This window comes from Suricata suricatta, chromosome 16 (assembly GCF_006229205.1).
Source record: "Suricata suricatta isolate VVHF042 chromosome 16, meerkat_22Aug2017_6uvM2_HiC, whole genome shotgun sequence".
NCBI lineage: Eukaryota > Metazoa > Chordata > Mammalia > Carnivora > Herpestidae > Suricata > Suricata suricatta.
The window spans coordinates 47,963,751-47,984,587 of record NC_043715.1 but is presented as its reverse complement, the minus strand read 5'-3'; the positions used below and the strand labels follow the sequence as shown (position 1 = coordinate 47,984,587).

The following is a 20,837-nucleotide window of genomic DNA, read 5'->3' as shown; positions in this document are numbered from 1 at the left end:
GGGGGGAAGAGAGGTGGTGGTGATGGTGGAGGGCACTTAAGGGGAAGAGCACTGGGTGTTGTATGGAAAACAACTTGACAATAAAATATAATGGAAAAAAAATTAAAAAAACACTAACAAAAAGGAGGTAAAAGTGAGCCACCGAGCAAAAGTTACCTACTTGAGGCCATCCAACTACTAAGAAGCTGAGCTGGGAATTGAGCCAAGCTATTCTGACCCCGGCATCATTTCGTAATCTGCTTGTTATCAGGTGTGAAAGCAATGGTTTGTGTAAGACCATGAAGGCTCTGTTAATAACTGTTGTGTTTTTAACAAACTTTTGTAAGGCATCTTCCATTGTGTGTATTTTATTTCAAGTAATACTTAGTCGATACTTTGATTATTGAGATAGCGGCTGCGTATTGTGGATAATTAAGAGCATATAAAGCATGAGGAAAACTTTGAATTATTCGTAACCCCAGGGTGTCCAGATAACAGCTTTAACATCTTAATTTATTTTTTCAGTAGGTTTTATGTTTATTAATATGCCTTTTTTGAAAGAGCTGTCATAGGTCTTTTTCCCCTTTCTTTTCCTTTTCTTTTAAAATCACGATGTGGCCAAATTCACTTAAAATGGGATAACTTATCCCCATAGACCCATCACTGAGCTTTCATCCTTTTCAATATTTGCCAATCTTATTGCATCTAACCTCCCCATTCTTCCATTTTTTTTGGTTGAGTATTTTAACCTAATTTCATAGAATCAGTATAACTCAAAAGTGTTGGTGCAATCGAGTTGTGGTTTGGGGAAGGACCGTATTAAGTTTTGTTTTCCCTGGAGATGGACATGCTTCTCTCTAGTCACTCTTGGTTTCTTCTCTGGCTCTCCCTCTAAGCTGCAGATTCTTCTTTTTAAGGTTTCATTCATTTATTTTGAGAGAGAGAGGGAGAGAGCAGGGGAGGGACAGAGAGAGAGAGAGAGAGAGAGAGAGAGGAGGAGACAGAATCCCAAGCAGGCTCTCTGCTGTCAGTGCGCAGCCTGACATGGGGTTCCTTCCATCTCACGAACCATGAGCCCATGACCGGAGCCAAAATCAAGAGTCAGGTGCTCCACTGATGGGGCCACCCAGGTGTCCTTGCAGATTCTTCTTTTGCAGAAACTATTTTATTCTTGTTTGTGTGCCCAGAGCAGCCCTAGATCTGCAGAGGCGCCCAGTGGAGCTGCTAGCATCAGAGGCTTACAAAGGGGGAATTAGGAAGCAAAACAGAATAGAAACAGTCTAGGGAGATTCCTTTATCTCCTGTACTATTGGTGGACTGTAGCATCACCAACTTTTTCAGTGACTTCAAACACTGAATGTAATTATTGTTTGTACTTTGATGGTGTAAAACAAACCTCCCTAGAAATGAATGGGTGCTTATACATGAGTTCTCTTCCCACGGTGATTATGGTGGGGCTGATAACAGCCAGTATTTCCTGGAACTCCCTGAGGGACTCAGTCTTTCCAATGTTCATGTATTAACTTATTTCTTTCTCATAACAACCCTGTAATTATTCTCATTTTACAGATGGGTCATAGTAGGCGCAGAGAGATCAATTTTGTCTGGACTAAAATCACAGAACCAGTAAGTGGCTGCACCAGGGTTAAACCTCAGAAACACGATTCAGTGGCTTGTGGTTTTAGGCGATACTCTGTTTCCATTAGCTGGAAGGAGATGCTTAGTTTCCTAGCCTGTACATCAGGCATAATATCAGTGCCTCTCACATAAAGTGGTCATGAAGATTAAATGAAATTATATGAAAAGTGGTTGGAATAGTTCCTAGCACACCCTCGATGCCTTCTATGTTACACAGTATAATTGTATTGTGTGGGAAATTCAATCAGGTATATTAGGAAACAGAGAAGATGGTAATGTTTTTAAGGCAGTAATTTTCAAAATTACGTGTTAGAATTACATGGGAAATTTGGTAGACGTATAAAAAAATCCAAACCCTATAATAGTTTAAGGAGACTGGATCTCTCTTCTTTCTTAGCTCTTTGGGTTATTCTGATACCAAGTATGTGAATCGTAATCTTAAAGTACTCACTTCCTTCCCATCCCCCACTTTTCTAAAATTTAGTTCTATTATACACTTGAAATATTTGAATATTCTGTGTGATCACCGTTGTTCTAAGTGACACAAACATCTAATTGATGCAGATTTGCTTATCATTTGAATTAAGAAATCTTCACCGGCAGGTGATGTTACAATGGACTTTACTGTTTAAAAAAACTAATGGGGGCACCTGGGTGGCTCAGTCGGTTAAGCGTTTGACTTCGGTTCAGGTCAAGATCTCACAGTCCATGAGTTCGAGTCCCATGTCAGGCTCTGTGCTGACAGCTGAGAGCCTGGAACCTGCTTCTGCTTCAGATTCTGTCTCTGTCTCTCTCTGCCTTCCCCCACTTGTGCCCTCTCTCTCTCTCTCTCTCTCTCTCTCTCTCTCTCTCTCTTTTTCTCTCTAGATCTCAAATTTTTTTTTAATTTTTAAAAGTTAAAAAAAAGGAATACTTCAGATTTACCTCTGTAGTCCAGCAGCATGAGATTTTTGCTTATTGCTTGAGGTAGAGATCATTCTCCTTCGCCCCCAATACCCAATGTAACTCAGCACCATGTATAGAATGCCTTATTACCACAGCTCTGCAGTGCCACATTTGTTGCAAGCCTGAAGTCAACATGTGCTCGTGCATAGAAAATCCAAAGGATCTACATATAAATTGCTAAAATTAATCAGACAAGCTGGCAAGATTGAAGAATAAAGGGACAGGGGCACCTGGGTGGCTCAGTCGGTTAAGCGTCCGGCTTTGGCTCAGGTCAGATCTCACATTCGTGGGTTTGAGGCCCGCGTGGGGCTCTGTGCTGACAGCTCAGAGCCTGGAGCCTGCTTCCGGTTCTGTGTCTCCCTCTCTCTCTGACCCTCCCCTGCTCGCGTGCTCTCTCTCTGTCTCTCAAAAATAAATAAAAAAACATTTAAAAAAATTAAAAAAAGAATAAAGGGGCAAAAGCAATGTTTCTTGGAAGTGGTTAAATTGAGCATCATTATCTTATTCCCAATCGCCTAGCAAAAGTTTTCAACCCTTCACATTGCTTTCCATGTTTGCTGTAATTTATTGCCAGTTTCCTAAATTTTCTAATCATGAATAGATGATAAATTTATCGACCTCTCTGTCTTTTGCATTTCTGGTAAGTCTGCTAGGTCCTGATGTGTTATCTTTTTATAAACCGTTAAATAAGTTCTGGCATAGCATTTTTACATGTGTATTTATGATGATGAGATAGGCCTGCCATTTTCCACTCTAATAAAGACTGCGGGCGCCTGGGTGACTCAGTCGGTTGAACGTCCGACTTCGGCTCAGGTCATGGTTCCACGGTTTGTGGGTTCGAGCCCCACGTCGGGCTCTGTGCTGACAGCTCGGAGCCTGGAGCCTGCTTCGGATTCTGTGTCTCCCTCTCTCTGATCCTCCCCTGCTTGCCCTGTCTCTCAAAAAATAAATATAAAACATGAAAAATAATTAAGTATTGGATGCAGCCTGCGAGCTTTGATAGGAAGTATTCTTATTGTCATTCAGTTAAACTGTATTTTGGCTTCAAATATATTTCTTTGATCCATATGGGTTTGGTTTATTTCCAAACATCGTATATAATTCAGAGTCCACGGAAAAGACAGAGGCCATACCAGTTATCTGAGAAGAGAGAATTAGTATATGTGGGGAGTTGACGTGTAGATTACTGGAAGTGCGAACGGAGGACCTAAGGCGTGCTCCCGTTAACAAGTACAGCAGTCCGCAGTGACCCCCGGGTCTGGGGTAACAAAGTGAAGAAGCGGGATTATTAAAACAGACAAGCCTGGAGGAAGGTCCTGATATCTTGAAATTCAGACCTCCAAGGGGGGAGTAGTGTCCCGCTGGCTCTGGTTCCGGAGCTCAGTCGGAGAAAAAGTGCTGCAGTTCTGGGACCTAGACATCTGAGGAGCAGGGTGTGAGAAGCTGTGTGATAGTATCCGTGAGGAGCCACGATGAACCGGTTGTCAGGTGTTGGAAAAAGTGCAAATCAGGCTGAGCAGCTGCTCCCAGGAAGCGGCGCTGCTCCCGGAAGCCCAAAGGGAGTAGCAAATCTCTTCCTTTTCCAGCCTTGCAGTCTCCTGTCGGCAGAGCCTAACATAGAGCCAGATGGCAAAGCAGAAAGACAGGCTGCAGATTTTCCATATCAGCCCCATAAAACAGGTAAAGAAGGGTGGTTTGGGAGCTGAGCTGCATTAGATGCAGACTCGGAATTTTTAAATCATCTTTTTGTTATTGAGTTCTGGCTGAAGTTCATTACATTCAGAGAGCTCATTCAGTATTATCTCAGTATTGTGAAATTCGTTGCTATTCCTTTATGGCCCATCATGTGATCCCTTTTTGTAAATCTTTTATGTGTGCTTGAAAAGATGTGTATTTTGGAGTTTTTGCCAGAATCTCTTACTCTCCTTACCCTCCAATGGGTATCATAAATGCTGCAAACCTTCCAGGCTTTTCAGCTGTCACCCCACAAGAAAAGGCACCACGGGTGACTATTTTTTCTGAATGTTAGCCCACTAACTCTCCATTATTTTGTCTTTCGAGGCCTCTCAACAGCTTTAAAAATGTGTCTACCCATCATCTGCTAGATGCTTATTCAAATGGCTTGTTTTATTATTACAGGGAGTGGAAGTGTATGAAAACACTCTTTGTCTACTGCATTTTAAAATTTCCCTGACATTTTATCCAAAAACTCACCTGTTATCAGATTGATCCTCCTCAATATACAAACTATTAAGTATTTTTAATTGTTTTATGTCTTTATTTTATTTTGAGAGAGAGAGAGAGAGAGAGAGAGACAGAGAGTGAGCAGGGGAGGGGCAAAGAGAGAGGGAGACACAGAATGTGAAGCAGGCTTCAGACTTTGAGCTATCAGTACAGAGCCTGATGCAGGGCTCCAACCCATGGATTGTGAGATCATGACCTGAGCTGATGTCAGACACTTAACTGACTGAGCCACCCAGGCGCCCCAGACTATTAAGTATTTTTAAAAACATTGCCTTTTGGGAGGGGTTGTTAAATTAAGAATCACATGGTATTATTTCTTTGTTTAATCTTCTAAGTTTTTATTTAAATGCCAGTTAACTGTAATATTAGCTTCAGGTGTAGGGTTTAGTGATTAATCACTTACATACAACACCCAGTGCTCATCACAAGTACCGTCCTTAATACCCATCACCCATTTAACCCCTTCCCCATCTACCTCCCCTCCAGTAGCCAGCAGTTTCTTCTCTGTAGTTAAGAATCTGTTGTATGATTTGCCTTTCTCTTCCCCCCCCCCTCATGCTTATCTGTTTTGTTTCTTAAATTCCACATGAGTGAAATCATATAGTTTTTGTCTTTGGCTGACTTATTTCGCTTAGCAAAATACACTCTAGCTCCATCTATGCTATTGCAAATGGCAAGGTTTCACTCTTTTTGCTGGTTGAGTAACTACTAGTCCGTTGCGGACATACACCATAACTGCTTTATCCACTCAGCAGTTGATGGGCATTTGAGCTCTTTCCATAACTTGGCTATTGTTGATAGTGCTGCTATAAACACTGGGGTGCATGTATCCCTTTGAATCGGTATTTTTGTGTCCTTTAGGTAAATACCTAGTAGTGCAATTGCTGGATTAGAGGGTAGTTCTATTTCTGACTTTTTAAGGAAACTCCATGCTGTTTCCGGAGTGGCTGCACCAGTTTGCATTCTCACCCACGTCGTAAGAGGGTTCCACTTTTTTCTCATCCTCACCGACACCTGTGGTTTCCTGTGTTGTTAATTTGGTACCCTGCATGATTTCTTAAATCAGTTCTGCTCCTTTTGAACCACTGACCATTTTCACATAATGGATGTGATGAGGAAAAAAAAAAAACACCTCTATAACGCCTGAGATATAAGAAGCCATTTTAGATTTCTATCTAAGTCAGAATGATTGTACATAAACTTTGTTTAAACCAAAAGCCTGATTTATGGCCCACCCAGCATACACTGCGCACCTGTTCTGTAAATGAGTCGCTCAAAGGAAAACCGTGTTGTCCATAAGATAGCCAGCGGTGCTCCTTCTCCCTACATCCCTGGATGTTAAAACTTGTGATTCGTGGATATATGTTAATCTATACCCTTTTGAGTTTTATAAAGAGTGTGTGTGTGTGTGTGTGTGTGTGTGTGTGTATGTGTAATCTTTGAAAACCCTTCATTCTCCAGAAAACGTTCTTCCCTGTGAAGAGTGTGTTTTCCGGGCAGCTGTCCTAATTTGGGCTTAAATAAAACTCTTTCTTATTTACAGAGATTGTAAAATGTTTCTTCATTTTGCGTCTACACTGGTCCTGTCATTTTTCTTTCACTCCTCAGTGAGAGTACTTGCCCAGCATTTGAGACAGTTTCAGTTGGACTTTGTATTGGACCTTGTTCAGCTATTTTCAGCACCACAGTGTATTTATTATTGCCGAAAATCGAGGCCTAATCTTAGACTTTACAGGAAATATTGGCATTTCAGGACACTCCATGCCACAAGAGCCATTAGACAAATCCAGAATGTGGGCAATCCTACATGCCAACTGAGCTACTTATTTCAGGAGGTCAAGGGCACACGAAACAGAAGGGGAGCTGTTCTAGATTACAAGAGGCTCAAGTGACATAGCATGGACTACAATTGATATACCAGCATAAAGGAAAATGATAATATATTTCTTCCTCAGGAGAAAATTGGGCAATTAAAGTTTTTCTTTTCTTTTTTCTCTTTGCAGATTTTCTGGACTAAGTCGTTATTTCATCCCTCGTCCTCCCTGAATCACATCCTCCATAAGACAACTAAAAGTTTTTATATCTAGAGCAGGGAAAAGATCAGTGATGTGATACTAGAAGCTTAAAGAAGAAAACGATTTCAAGATTTTATAAAGGTTTCCAATGTTTTGTGTCAATCAGTGGAGTTCCTTCCATTTGCCTTATGACTCACGTTTAGTAATCAGCAATTAAAACCAGGGGAATGTGGAAAACATTTGTTGCTTCTGCTTTATGGCCTGACCAATGGGTGCATCTATTTCTTGTGGATTCTTGGCATCCACCACCATTCTTGTGGATCTTAGGATGAATACTTCAGGGTATGTAGCACTGTCAGTTCTAGATGCATGCATGCCCATAGAGAATAAAAAGGCAATCCGGTCAAAGGTTGAGATTGTTTTCGCCAAATTCGGAACTCAGTGTAGGTCAGCACAATTGCCTTTTAGTATCTGCATTCTGCTCCCCCCACCCCCACGCCATCGCTTCCTTTCCATAATCCCCTCCCCTCCCCTCTTTCTCCAGTTCACTAGTCTCTAGGAGGTAGCTTTTTAGAATAGCTAGATTGAGGTTTTTTTGTTTGTTTGTTTGTTTGTTTTTAGTTGTCACGTTTGGAAGGAAAAATTTTTTCAAGAAAACGACGGGGGAGTGGGCGGTCAAGCTCCACTAACAGTATAGAATTAATTCGTACTGACTGACTATCCCAAAGAGAGGAGAGCCTTGAGGGAAGACCCCTCCGCAGGAGACTCCGGGATTTGCAGTCCACAAGACCCCCAAGGGCAGACGCATTACGCATCCGAAAGATGCCACGCTTGCGTGACTGGCTGGAGATAAAACAGATGCACATCAAGGGGTTCTGTACATTTGGCAGCGTTTCGGGGTTACAGATTTCGCTCCGACCCGCGGGGCAGTGAAATACAATCCAGCCTCCCGCGGACGGCCGACCTCTCCGCCCTAGGAAAGCGACGAGGTTCCCTGGGAATTCTGGGAAGTGTAGTCCCGGAACACAGCGAGGCTGGATAACTTCCGTCGCAGGAGGCCCAGGCTGCGTCCCTGCTCCCGCCAGCAATTCTGGGACGCGTAGTCCAGGAGGTCTCTGTAGGCAGAGTCGCTTCCGCTCCAGGTACGCGAGGCCGCGGCCTTCATTCCTCGGCGAAAGGTGAGCCCTCCTCCCCCGGGGCCCTCCCCGCGGTCGCACTGACCTGGCTTCCCAGCGCGTCGGCCCGCGGCGCCCAGGCTCTCCATCCCGGGAAGAGAATCCGCCTGCGGCCGAGGGCGGGGTTGGTGTTCCCTTTGAATGAGCTCTGTGGATTGCGGGGCGGTGGGTGCATCCCGGCTCCGGCCGGGCCCGCCTCCCACCCCGCCGGGAGTGAGGGTCTGCTGGCTCAGCGCCTCCCCGACCTTTCCCCGACCACCAGCCAATGCTGCCGCATCCCAGCCCTAGAATATTCGGAGAGTTTCTGTGGGTCTCTGCCTCTGTTTCCTCTTTAAATTGATACTAGCGGCTACCCAATAGAGTTATTTCGCGAAAGGGAGGATGTAGAAGAGAAGGACTTAGAACCTGGCGGGCGGTTAAAAAAAAAAATCTCTCGTTCGCAGTGCTTTCTCATTTCTCAGTTCCTTGAAAGCGTCTGTGGACCTGGAATGGGGTCAGAGCGCCTGTGCCAGTGTCCCTGGCCCTTCTCGGATCCCTGAAGACAGCGAAAGCGGCACCCCAGATTCCTGATTGTTTTTTAAATCTAAATTTAGGTTGTTGTAGGGGTTATTCCCGAAGGTTGTGAGGCAGTTGTGATTTCTCGCAGCCTCCTTTCCTTCCCCAGCCTGGACTTCGTGAAAAAGGCTGCTGGGAGGGGGGAATGACGCTTTGGCTCCCGGAAGCAGAGCCTCACCTGAGTAGGACTTTGCCTCTTTCTTTCCTCTTTTGTCACCTCCGGGGGGGCGGGGGGGGGCGGGGATGCTTCCTTTACTCATCTGCAAATTCTTCTACTGCGAAAGTGCCCTGACTTTTGTTGAATAAATACAGGAAGGGATGGGGAGTACTTGGGCACAGATAAGAAAGATTATATTTACTTTTTTATTTATTTTTTAAATGTTTTTTATTTATTTTTGAGAGAGAGAGAGTGTGAGCAGGGGAGGATCAGAGACAGAGAAGGAATCACAGGATCTGAAGACAGGCTCCAGGCCCTGAGCGGCCAGCACAGAGCCCGACGCGGGGCTCGAACCCACGAACTGTGAGATCATGACCTGAGCCGAAGTTGGATGCTTAACCGACTGAGCCACCCAGGCGCCCCTATATTTACTTTAAAATTTTTTATTTAAATTCCAGTTAACACCGTGTAATATTCGTTTCAGGTGTGCAATATAGTGATTAAACACTTACTTCCTGGGGCGCCTTGGTGGTTCAGTCAGTTGAGCGTCTGACTCTTGGTTTTGGCTCAGGTCATGATCCCAGGGTTCTGGGATTAAGCCTGCTCCCCTGGGTTCTGCCTTGAGCTTGAAGCCTGCTCCATATTCTCTCTCTGCTCCTCTCCTCCTGCCCCCCGCCGCCACCTGAAAGAAAGGGAGGGAGGGAGGAAGGAAGAGTTTAAAAAAAACAAGTGTCCTCCTTAATCCCGTCTCCTATTTCACCCATCCCTCCACTGCATCCTTTCTAGTAACCTCCAGTTCTCTATAGTTGAGAGTCTGTTTCTTGGTTTGCCTCTCTTTTCCTTTGCTCTTTGTTTTGTTTCTTAAACTCCACAGAGGAGTGAAATAATACGGTACTTGTCTTTCTCTAATTTACATCACATAGATAATTCTCAAACTCTGTCCGTGCTGTTGCAAATGGTAAGATTTTATTTTTTTATGGTTGAATAATATTCCATTGTATATACCTATACCACATCTTCCTTATCCAGTCATCAGTCGAGGGGCACTTGGGCTGTTTCCATAATTTGGCTATTGTAGATAATGCTACTGTAAACATCGGGGTGTGTGTATCCCTTCAAATCAGGATTTTTATATCCTTTGGGTAAATACCTAGTAGGGCAATTGCTGGATCCTAGGGTAGTTCTACTTGTAACTTTTTGAGGAACCTCCGTACATTTTCCACAGTGGATGCACCAGTCTGTATTCCCGCCAACAGTCTAAGAAGGTTCCCTTTTCTCTGTATCCTCACCAACAATTGTTGTTTCTTCTCCCGTTGATTTTAGCCATTGTGACAGGTGTGAGGTGGTATCTCATTGTGGTATTGATTTGCATTTCCCTGATGATGAGTGATGTTGAGCATCTTTCCATGTGCCTGTTGCCATCTGAATGCCTTATTCGGGGACATGTATGCTCATGTCCATTTCTTAACTGGATTATTTGTTTTTGGGTGTTGATTTGTGGAAGTTCCTCGTTTATTTTGGATATTAACCCTTTAGCAGATATGTAATTTGCAAATATCTTCTGCCATTCTATAGGTTGCCTTTTAGGTTTGTTGATTGTTTTCTTCGCTATGCGGAAGCTTTGTATTTTGATGTAATCCCAATAGTTTATTTTTTGCTTTTGTTTCCCTTACCTTAGGAGACTTCTCTAGACTGCACTTGCTACAGTCAGTGCCAAAGAGGCTACTTCCTGTGTTCTCATCTAGGATTTTGATGCTTTCCTGTCTCACATTTAGGTCTTTCATCTATTTTGGATTTATTTTTGTGTATGACCTAAGAAAGTGGTTCAGCTTGATTCTTTTGCATGCTGCTGTCCAGTTTCCCCAATACCCTTTGTTGAAAAGACAGTCTTTTCCCCATCGGATATGCTTTCCTGCTTTGCCAAAGATTAATGGATCATATAATTGTGGGTCCATTTCTGGGTTTTCTATTCTGTTCCATTGATCTTTGGGTCTATTTTTGTGCCAGTACCATACCGTTTTGATTACTGCAGCTTTGTAATTTAACTTGAAGTCTGAAATTCTGGTGTTTCCAGCTTTGCTTTGCGTTTTCAAGGTTGCTTTGTCTGTTCAGTGTCTTTTGTGGTTCCATAGATATTTTAGGATGGTTTGTTCTAGCTCTGTGTAAAATATTGGTGGTATTTTGATAGGGATTGCATTAAATGTGTAGATTACTTAGGGTAGTATTGACATTTTAACAATATTTGTTCTTCCAATCTATGAGCATGGAATGTCTTTCCATTTCTTTGTGTCCCCATGAGTTTCTTTTATCAGTTTTTTCTAACTTTCAGAGTGCAGGTCTTTCACCTCTTCGGTTATGTTTATTCCTAGGTATTTTATTACTTTGGTGCACTTGTAAATGAGTCTGATTCCTTGATTTCTCTTTCTGCTCCTTCATTATTGGTGTGTAGAATGCAGCAGATTCTGTTTTTTTTAAATAGTTTATTGTCAAATTGGTTTCCATATAACACCCAGTGCTCTTCCCCACAAGTGTCCTCCTCCATTACCACCACCTCTTTCCCCCCTCCCCCTCCCCCTTCAACCCTCGGTTTGTTTTCAGTATTCATTAGTCTCTCAGGTTTTGCGTCCCTCTCTCTCCCCAATTCTTTTTCCCCCTTCCCCTCCCCCTGGTCCTCCATTAGGTTTCTCCAGTTCTCCTGTTAGACCTATGAGTGCAAACATATGGTATCTGTCCTTCTCTGCCTGACTTATTTCGCTTAGCATGACACTCTTGAGGTCCATTTACTTTGCTACAAATGGCCATATTTCATTTTTACTCATTGCCATGTAATACTCCATTGTATATATATACACCACTTCTTCTTGATTCATTCATCAGGTAATGGACATTTAGGCTTTTTCCATGATTTGGCTATTGTTGACATTGCTGCTATGAACATTGGGGTACATGTGCTCCAATGCATCAGCATTTCTGTCTCTCTTGGGTAAATCCCTAGCAGGGCTATTACTGGGTCATAAGGGAGTTCTATGGATAGTTTTTTGAGGAACCTCCACACTTTTCCAGAGCGGCTGCACCAGTTTACATTCCCACCAACAGTGTAGGAGGGGGCCTGTTTCTCCACACCCTCGCCAGCATCTATAGTCTCTTGATTTGTTCATTTTAGCCACTCTGACCTGTGTGAGGTGGTATCTCAGTGTGGTTTTGATTTGTGTGTCCCTAATGATGAGTGATGTTGAGCATCGTTTCATGTGCCTGTAGGCCATCTGGATGTCCTCTTTGGAGAAGTGTCTGTTTATGTCTTCTGCCCATTTCTCACTGGGTTATTTGTTTTTCGGGTGTGGAGTTTGGTGAGTTCCTTGTAGATTTTGGATACTAGCCCTTTATCTGATATGTCATTTGCCACTATCTTTTACCATTCTTTTGGTTGACTATGAGTTTTCTTGATTGTTTCCTTTGCAGTGCAGAAGCTTTTTATCTTGATGAGGTCCCAATAGTTCATTTTTGCTTTAATTTCCCTTGCCTTTGGGGATGTGTCGATGTGTCGAGTAGGAAATTGCTGCGGTTAGAGGTCAAAGAGGTTGTTTCCTACCTTCTCCTAGAGGGTTTTGATGGTTCCTGTCTCCCACTCAGGTCCTTCATCCATTTTGAGCTTATTTTTGTGTATGGTGTAAGAAAGTGGTCTAGTTTCATTCTTCTGCGTGTTGCTGTCCAGCTCTCCCAACACCACCTGTTGAAGAGGCTGTCTTTTTTCCATTGGATACGCTTTCCTGCTTTGTCAAAAATTAATTGGCCATACACTTGTGGGCCCAGTTCTGGGTTCTCTATTTTATTCCATTGGTCTATGTGTCTGTTTTTGTGCCTTTTTTTTTTTTAATCCTGTGACTTTACTGAACTTGTTTATCAGTTGTAGCAGTTTTTTGATGGCGTCTTTTTGAATTTCCTATATAGAGTATCATGTCATCTGCAAATAGTGAAAATTTGATTTCTTCCTTGCTGATTTGGATGCCTGTTATTTCTTTTTGTTGTCTGATTGTTGAGGTTAGGACTTCCAAAGCTATGTTAAATAACAATGGTGAGGGTGGACATCCCTGCCTTGTTCCAGACCATAGAGGAAAAGCTCTCTGTTTTTCCCCATTGAGGGTGATATTTGCCATGGGTTTTTTTTGCATATGCCCTTTATTATGTTGAGGTCTTCCTCTAAACCTACTTTATTGAGGGTTTTTATCAAGAATGGATATTGTACTTTGTCAAATGCTTTTTCTGCATCTATTGAAAGGATCATATGGTTCTTATCTTTTCTTGTATTAATGTGGTATATCCCATTGATTTGTGACTATTGAATCACTCTTGGTGTCCAGGAATAAATTCCACTTGATTATGGTGAATAATTCTTTTAATGTACTATTGGATTTGACTTGCTAGTATTTTATTGAGAATTTTCACATCCATGTTCATCAGGGATAGAGTTTTCTTTTTTAGTGGAGTCTTTGTCTGGTTTTGGTATTAGGGTAATGCTGTCCTCATGGAATGAGTTTGGAAGTTTTCCTTCCTTTTTTATTTTTTGAAATAGTTTGAAAAGAAGAGATTTTACTTATTCTTTAAATGTGTGGTAGAATTCCCCTGTGAAGCCATCTGGCCCTGAACTTTTGTTTGTTGGGAGATTTTTGATTACTTATTCCATTTCTTTGCTGGTTATTGGTCTGTTCAAGTTTTTATTTCTGTTTTTTTTTTAGTTTTTAATTGTTTTTTATTTATTTTTGAGAGAGAGAGAGAGACAGCATGAGCAGGGGAGGGTCAGAGAAAAAGGGAGACACAGAATCTGAAGCAGTCTCCAGGCTTTGAGCTAGCTGTCAGCACAGAAGCCGACGTGGGGCTTGAACTCAGGAACCGTGAGATCATGACCTGAGCCAAAGGCAGACACTCAACTGACTGAGCCACCCAGGCACCCCTCAAGTTTTTATTTCTTCCTGTTTCAGTTTTGATAGTTTATATGTTTCTAGGAATTTATCCATTTCTTCCAGGTTGTCTAGTTTGTTGACACGTACTTTTTCATCAGATTCTCTTATAATTGTTTGTATTTCTGTCGTGTTGATTGATATATCTCCTTTCTCATTTGTGATTATATTAATTTGGGTCCTTTCCCTTTCCTTTTTGATAAGTCTGGCTAAAGATTTATCAGTGTTATTTATTTTTTCAAGGAACTAGCTCCTGGTTTCATTGATTTGTTCTATTGTGGTTTTTTTTAAGGTTCTATATCATTTATTTCTGTTTTAATCTTTATTATTTGTTTCTGCTAACTTTAGCTTCATTTGTTGTTCTTTTTCTAGCTCTTTTAGATGTAAGGTTAGGTTGTTCTTTTGAGATTTTTCTTGCCTTTTCCCCACTTTCTTCTTGATGTGGGTCTCTTGCTACATGCTCCCCCCTTGTGACCACGTGTGCTGCATCTCAGAGGTTTTGAACTGTTGTGTTTTCATTTTCCTTTGTTTCCATGGATTTTTAAAAAAATTTCTTCTTTATTTCCTGGTTGGCCCATTCATTGTGTTGTAGCATGTTATTTAGCCTGTATGTATTTGTGGTCTTTCCAGAGTTTTTTCTTGTGATTGACTTGAAGTTTCATAGTGTTGTTGTTAGAAAATATGCATGATATGATCTCAATCTTTTTGTATTTGTTGAGGGCTGATTTGTGACCTAATATGTGATCTAGTCAGAACATTCTGTGTGCACTTGTAAAGACTGTGTATTCTGTTTTAAGATGGAGTGTTTTGAAAATAACCATTAAGTCCATCTGGTCCAGTGTGTCAGTCAAAGCCATTGTTTTCCTTGGTGATTTTTACTTAGATGATCTGTGCAGTGATGTAAGTGGGGTGTTGAAGTCCACAACTATTGTATTATCATCAATTAATTCCTTCATGTCTGTTATTGTTTTTTATATTTGGGAGCCTCCTTGTTGGGGCATAAATATTTACAATTGTTATATCTTCTTAGTGGATTGTCTCTTTTATTGGTATATAGGGCCCTTCTTTGTCTCTTGTTACAGTCTTTGTTTAAAGTCGGTTTGTCTGATGTACATATTACTACCTTGGCCTTCTTTTGACATCTATTTGCATTGTAGATGTTTCTCCATCCCCTCATTTTCAATCTACAGATATCATTAGGTTTAAAATGAATCTCTTGGAGACAGCATATAGATGGGTCCTTTTTTTCACCCATTCTGGCACCCTATGTTTTTTGATTGGAGCATTTAGTCCATTTAAATTCAGATGTATTTATTGCCATCTTATACTTGTTTTATGGCTGTTTCTAGAGGTTTTCTCTGATCCTTTCTTGTCTTTTTCTCTTTCATGTTTTGCTCATTTTCCTTAGTGATATATTTGGATTTCTTTCTATTTACTCTTTGCATATTTATCCATGGTTTTTGATAATGTAGTCACTATTAGGTTGGCATATAACCTCTTCTGCGTATAGCAGTCTATATTACCTTGATGGTCATTTAAGTATGAACCTATTTTTTTCTCCTTTCCTCCCAAAATTTTAGGTACATGATATCATATTTTATATCCTTGTGTGTGTGTGTGTGTGTGTGTGTGTGTGTGAGTTCTTTGATTTTGTTGTTACATACTTACATTGCATTACATGTTTTACAAAAATACTCATTTTTGCTGCTTTTGTTTTTCCTTCCTTCATACTGTCACTTCTGGTTTCTCCTTTCCATTCAGTCCCTTTAATATTTCTTGCAGGACTGGTTTAGCGCTCATGAACTCCTTTGGTTTGTCTGGGAAACTCTTTCTCTCTCCTTCTTTTCTGAATGATAGCCTTCCTGGATAGGGTATTCTTGACTGCAGAATTTTCGAATTGAGCATTTTGAAAACATTATGCCATGCACTCTGGCCTGCAGTTTCTATTGAGAAATCTCCTGCTAGCTTTATGGGTTTTCCCTTGTACGTTACTGACTTCTTTTGTCTTGTTGCTTTAAGATTTTTTTCATTGTCACTGTATTTTATAAATTTAATTGCAACATGACTTGGTGTTGGCCTGCTTTTGTTGATTTTGATGGGGTTCTCTGTGCCTCCTGGATCTGGATGTCTGTTTCCTTTCTCAGATTAGGGAAGTTTCAGGCATTATTTCTTCAAATAAATTTTCTGCTCCCTTCTCTCTCTTCTTCTGGGACTCCATTAATACGAATCTTATTATGTTTGATATAAACACTGAGCTCCCTAAGTTTTATTTTGCATAATTCCTTTTCTGTCTTTCATTTTAATAGTTTTCCATTTCCTTGTCTTCTAGGTCATTGAATAGTTCTTCTACTTCTTCCAGCCTGTTGTTCATTGCATCAAGTGTGTTTCTAATCTTGTTTATTGCACTCGTTATCTCTGATTCTTTTTTAACTCTTATCACTATGGTAAGGGTCTCACTAACGTCTCCATTCTTTCTCAGGTCCACTGAGCACTCTTGTGACTGTTGCTTTAAATTCTCTATCAGGTATGCTGGTGGTATCTGTTTCACTTGGATCTCTGCCCATGATCTTATCTTTTTCTTTCATTCGGGATAAATTCTTCTATCTTCTTACTTTATGTAAGTCTCTGCCTGCTTCTCTGTGTTAGAAAAGCCAGTAACATCTTTGCTTCTGAAAATAATGGCCTCGTGAAGAAGAAGTCCTGTCTTTTCCAGGGCCTGGCACCTCAGGGTATGTCTACAGTGCGCGCTGCATGCACTCGGCCGTTGCGCTCTGGTTGCTGTGTCCTTCAGGCCAACTGCTTGCAGAGGCTCTCTTTGCCTACTGTGGGCAGTGATTGATCCCTGGCCTGAATGTGATGAGTTTTCAGTAGGTGTGCTCTGGTCTGCTTGTGAAACGAGACGCTTCACCATCTGCACTGGAACTGAGGCCCTCTAAAACTCTCTGGTCGGAGACGTGGTGTGGGCAGGGGTTTGTGTTGGTCTTCTGGGGGAGGGGCCTGCTGTGCTGAGACTGTGGTAAGAATGACCGAGAAAGGCGGTTCCACTGGAGCACAGCAGGATGGGCTTGGTGTAAGCAGCTTAGGCAGCCAGTGTGTGTGCTCTGCTGCGTTCTGCAGGTGACTCTGCGTTTACGGGGAGGGACAGGGGAGGGAAATGGTGCCAGCCAGCTCTTTTGTTCCTGGGGAGGTGTCTCTGTGAATGGTGCTTCTCAGGGACAGGCTCTGAGAAGAGCAAATAATCTCCCAACTGTGTGCCCCAGCTGCTCTTTAGGTTGCTCTTTTTATGCTGTATTCCCCTTGGTCCTTTGCCTGCCTTCTCTTCCGGAGCCTTCTGGACTCTATCCCAACCAAGCCCACTGGCTTTTAAAACTCCTGGCTTTTGGGGCGCCTGGGTGGCTCAGTGGGTTGGGCACCTGACTTCGGCTCAGGTCATGATCTCGCAGTCCGTGGGTTCAAGCCCCGCGTCGGGCTCTGGGCCGACAGCTCAGAGCCTGGAGCCTGCTGCCGAGTCTGTGTCTCCCTCTCTCTCTGCCCCTGCCCCCCTCACGTTCTGTCTCTGTCCCTCTCAAAAATAAACAAACATTAAGAAAAATTTTTTTAATAATTCTTATATAGTAAGATTAAGTATCTTTTGGGGGGGTACAATTTCATTAATTTCAATACAAGTATAGATTTATATAATCACCATCACCATCAGATGCAGAGCAGTCCTGTCAGTCCCCAAAATTCGTCTCCTGTTTTCCCTTTATAATCATCCTTCACCATGTCTGTAACTACCAGCAACCACTAGAACCCTACAGGTTTGCCTTTTTTTTTTTAAGGTTTTTATTTATTTTTGAGAGACAGAGAGAGACAGCATGAGCAGGGGAGGATCAGAGAGAGAGGGAGACACAGAATCTGAAGACAGGTTCCAGGCTCTGAGCTAGTAGTCGGCACAGAGCCTGACGTGGGGCTCGAACCCACAAACTGTGAGATCATGCCCTGAGCCGAAGTCGGACACTTTACTGACTGAGCCACCCAGGCTCCCCTTTATCTTCTTGTTTTGATGTGATTAGTATGTGCTTGTAATGATAACTAAAATATTGTGGTACAGCCATGCGTGTGCTCCTGGAAGTGCTTGTGATTTATAACTGAGTCACAGTGATTTGGATTGTGCTTAGTGCAGAGAAATGAGTGGCACATAGAGTCTGAGTCACAACCGTCCAGTTCTGTGGGGTCGGAAAGCAGGCAGAAACCATACTTTTTAAACAAATGAGCATGGGTGTGTTCTAGTAATACCTTGATAGAATTTGTGAATTAATGAAATTTGATTTTAATGTTTATTCACTTTTGAGGGAAAGAGACAGAGTGTGAGCAGGGGAGGGGCAGAGAGAGGGAGACACAGAATCAGAAGCAGGCTCCAGGCTCCGAGATGTCAGCACAGAGCCTGATGTGGGGCTCGAACTTACAAGTGGTGAGATCATGACCTGAGCCACCCACCCAGACACCCCATAAAATAATAGTCTTTAAAAAATTTTTTTTTCAGCCATTAGAAAAATTCAGTGGTAGTCCGTCGGTATGAATGGTAAAAACCAGGGGCACCTGAGTGGCTAAGTTGGTTAAGCATCTGACTTCTGCTCATTTTGGCTCAGGTCATGATCTTACGGTTCGTGGGTTCGAGCCTGTGTCGGGCTCTTTGCTGACAGTTTGGAGCCTGGAGCCTGCTTCAAATTGTGTCTCCCTCTCTCTCTCTCTGACCTTCCCCCACTCACACTCTCTCTTGCTCTCTGTAAAAATAAAAAAGATTTAAAAACCTTTAAGATGAATAATAAAATCTAAATAAATTTTTAAAATATCCATCAACCATTAAACTTTCCAGAAGGGTGGTCTCAGTGTGTAAATATGAAGTAAGCCATCTCTGCCACCCAGATGTCTTACAACACACGTTTTCAAGATTAGCATCTGATTGTCTCATAATTGGTATAGTGACAATAGTTTTCTGCTATTCCTGTGTAATCCTAATAGCAATCTGGTAATGTTGGTTCCATTGTGATCCTCCTGCTTTAGATTGCAGAGATGAAGCATAGAGAGGTTAATTAATTAACCCTGGCTAAATAGACGCATATATTGTTATATATAATCTAGAGCATGTATGTTATATATTGTATATAATATATATGTTGTATGTTATGTATTACATATTGTATATGTGTTATGTATTGTATATGTTATATGTTGTATATAATATATGCAGTATGTATTATGTTACGTATTCTATATTACACACGTATATTCTGTAGCAGTAGCAGCATATAGCAAACGTAGAGCAAACATACAACAGCGCCATGTTTTGGAACTGAATTTTGTGCCCAGAGTCCATGTTTAACCAGCACATTCCAGTGCCCCTCCTCTCCCACATTTCGCAGGATCAGAGCGAGTTCCTTAGGAGCAGAAGGGTATATGGGGAGCGCGGGGGTCACTGTGCAGACGGCCCCACACGTGCGGGCATCCTGCCGGCATAACCTCACGGCGGCCGGAATCTGCGGGCCAGGAGGCACCTTCTGTTCTGCACAAAGCTTGTTTCCCATTCTCCACCCGGCTCCTTTCTTAGTGCCCTGTTTTGTCTTCTCAGGTGTCTGCCTTTCCCTGGGAAAAGGAGGAGAAAATGATCAAGTTCCAGGTGAGCTGGATTTTTATTTCTGTCACTGAACGTGTTATTTCACTTCTCGGTTAGAGGGACACCCTTATTTCTCTTCCTCGCCTGGAGTAAAGAACTACCGCAGATGTTTACTACCATTTCGGTGCCATGCACTTTCTTTTAAAAAAATTTTTCTTTTTAGTTTTTGTTTTATTTTCATTTTATTTCACAAATAATAGCGTGAAAGAGAATAGACATTTGTAATGGTCTTTTTTAAATGTTTTTAATTTATTTTTGAGAGACAGAGAGAGACAGCGTGAGCAAGGGAGGGGCAGAGAGAGAGGGTGACACAGAATCTGAAGACAGGCTCTGGGCTCTGAGTTGTCAGCACAGAGCCTGACGCGGGGCTTGAACCTACAGACCATGCATGAGATCATGACCTGAGCCGAAGTCGGATGCTTAACTGACTGAGCCACCCAGGCACCCCAAGAATAGACATTTTTAAACATGGGAGGCGCCTGACCGGCTCAGCCAATGGAATGTGTAACTCTTGATCTTGGGGTTGTGGGTTTGAGCCCCACCTTGGGTAGGGAGATCACTAAAAAATAAGATCCTTAAAAAAAAGAATTTAAAAAATTATTTATTTATTTGAGAGAGAGCATAAGAACATGAGTGGGGGAGGGACAGAGAGAGAGGGAGAGAGAATCTTAAGCGTGGAACCCGATGTGATGTGGGGCTCAGTCTTGTGACTGTGAGAGCATGACCTGCGCCGAAATAGAGTCAGATACTTAACCGACTGAGCACCCGGCGCTCCACAAAAGAAGAAAGAAAGAAAGGAAGGAAGGAAGGGAGGGAGGGAGGGAGGGAGGAAGGAAGGAGGAAAGAAAGAAAGGAAAGAAATTTTAAAGACGAAAAAGCCCACACGTGTTTATAAATTACTTATTTTTCCACAGTCACTTTATATGCATTATCATATGCAATAATAGATAAAATTTTGAATTTTTTCACTTAAAATTATTGCACCTAATGTTTGTCATGTAACATTATCTCAGTGAACTGCTGTGCCCCCACCCCTTTTTAATTATTCCCCATTCACAAGTTAAGTTCTTGAGAATTATCGGTTTTACTACATAAAATCTTTACGAAAAAGCAGTTCTGAGAGAATTCTGATATACTTTGTCCTTCTGTTGTAGGGACTCAAAACTGGAAAAAAAATCTTTTTTCCTAACTGATGCCTTAGGTACTTTATAAAAAGAAAACCGAGGGGCGCCTGGGTGGTTCAGTCACTTAAGCGTCTGACTTCGGCTCAGGTCAGATCTCACGGTTCGTGGGTCCGAGCCCCGCGTCGGGCTCTGTGCTGACAGCTCAGAGCCTGGGGCCTGGTTCCAATTCTGCATCTCCCTCTCTCTCTGACCCTCCCCTGCTCGTGCTGTCTTCTCTGTCTCTCAAAAATAATAAATAAAAAAAGACATTAAAAAAGAAAAGCATACCTAAAAGGTGGTTCTCACAAGATCATACTGAAGCTGATCGCCAAAAAAAAAAAAAGAAAAAAAATGT

General features: G+C 42.1%; 1 protein-coding gene and 1 long non-coding RNA gene across 2 annotated transcripts in view; both read left to right on the top strand.

Moving 5' to 3' along the window:
• Positions 1–7,058, top strand: part of LOC115280932 — an 8,731-nt gene extending 1,673 nt beyond the window's left edge. The window contains exon 2 of the long non-coding RNA XR_003903999.1: positions 6,810–7,058. This is a non-coding gene — a long non-coding RNA (uncharacterized LOC115280932). The remainder of the gene's footprint in view (positions 1–6,809) is intronic.
• Positions 7,059–7,886: 828 nt separating this feature from the next.
• The window catches only part of ZNF112 (zinc finger protein 112), a 35,214-nt gene continuing 22,263 nt past the window's right edge, over positions 7,887–20,837 (top strand). The window contains exons 1-2 of the mRNA XM_029924938.1: positions 7,887–7,999; positions 19,275–19,322. Of these exons, the coding sequence (XP_029780798.1) occupies positions 19,308–19,322 (15 nt within the window). The 5' untranslated portion in view covers positions 7,887–7,999; positions 19,275–19,307. The remainder of the gene's footprint in view (positions 8,000–19,274; positions 19,323–20,837) is intronic.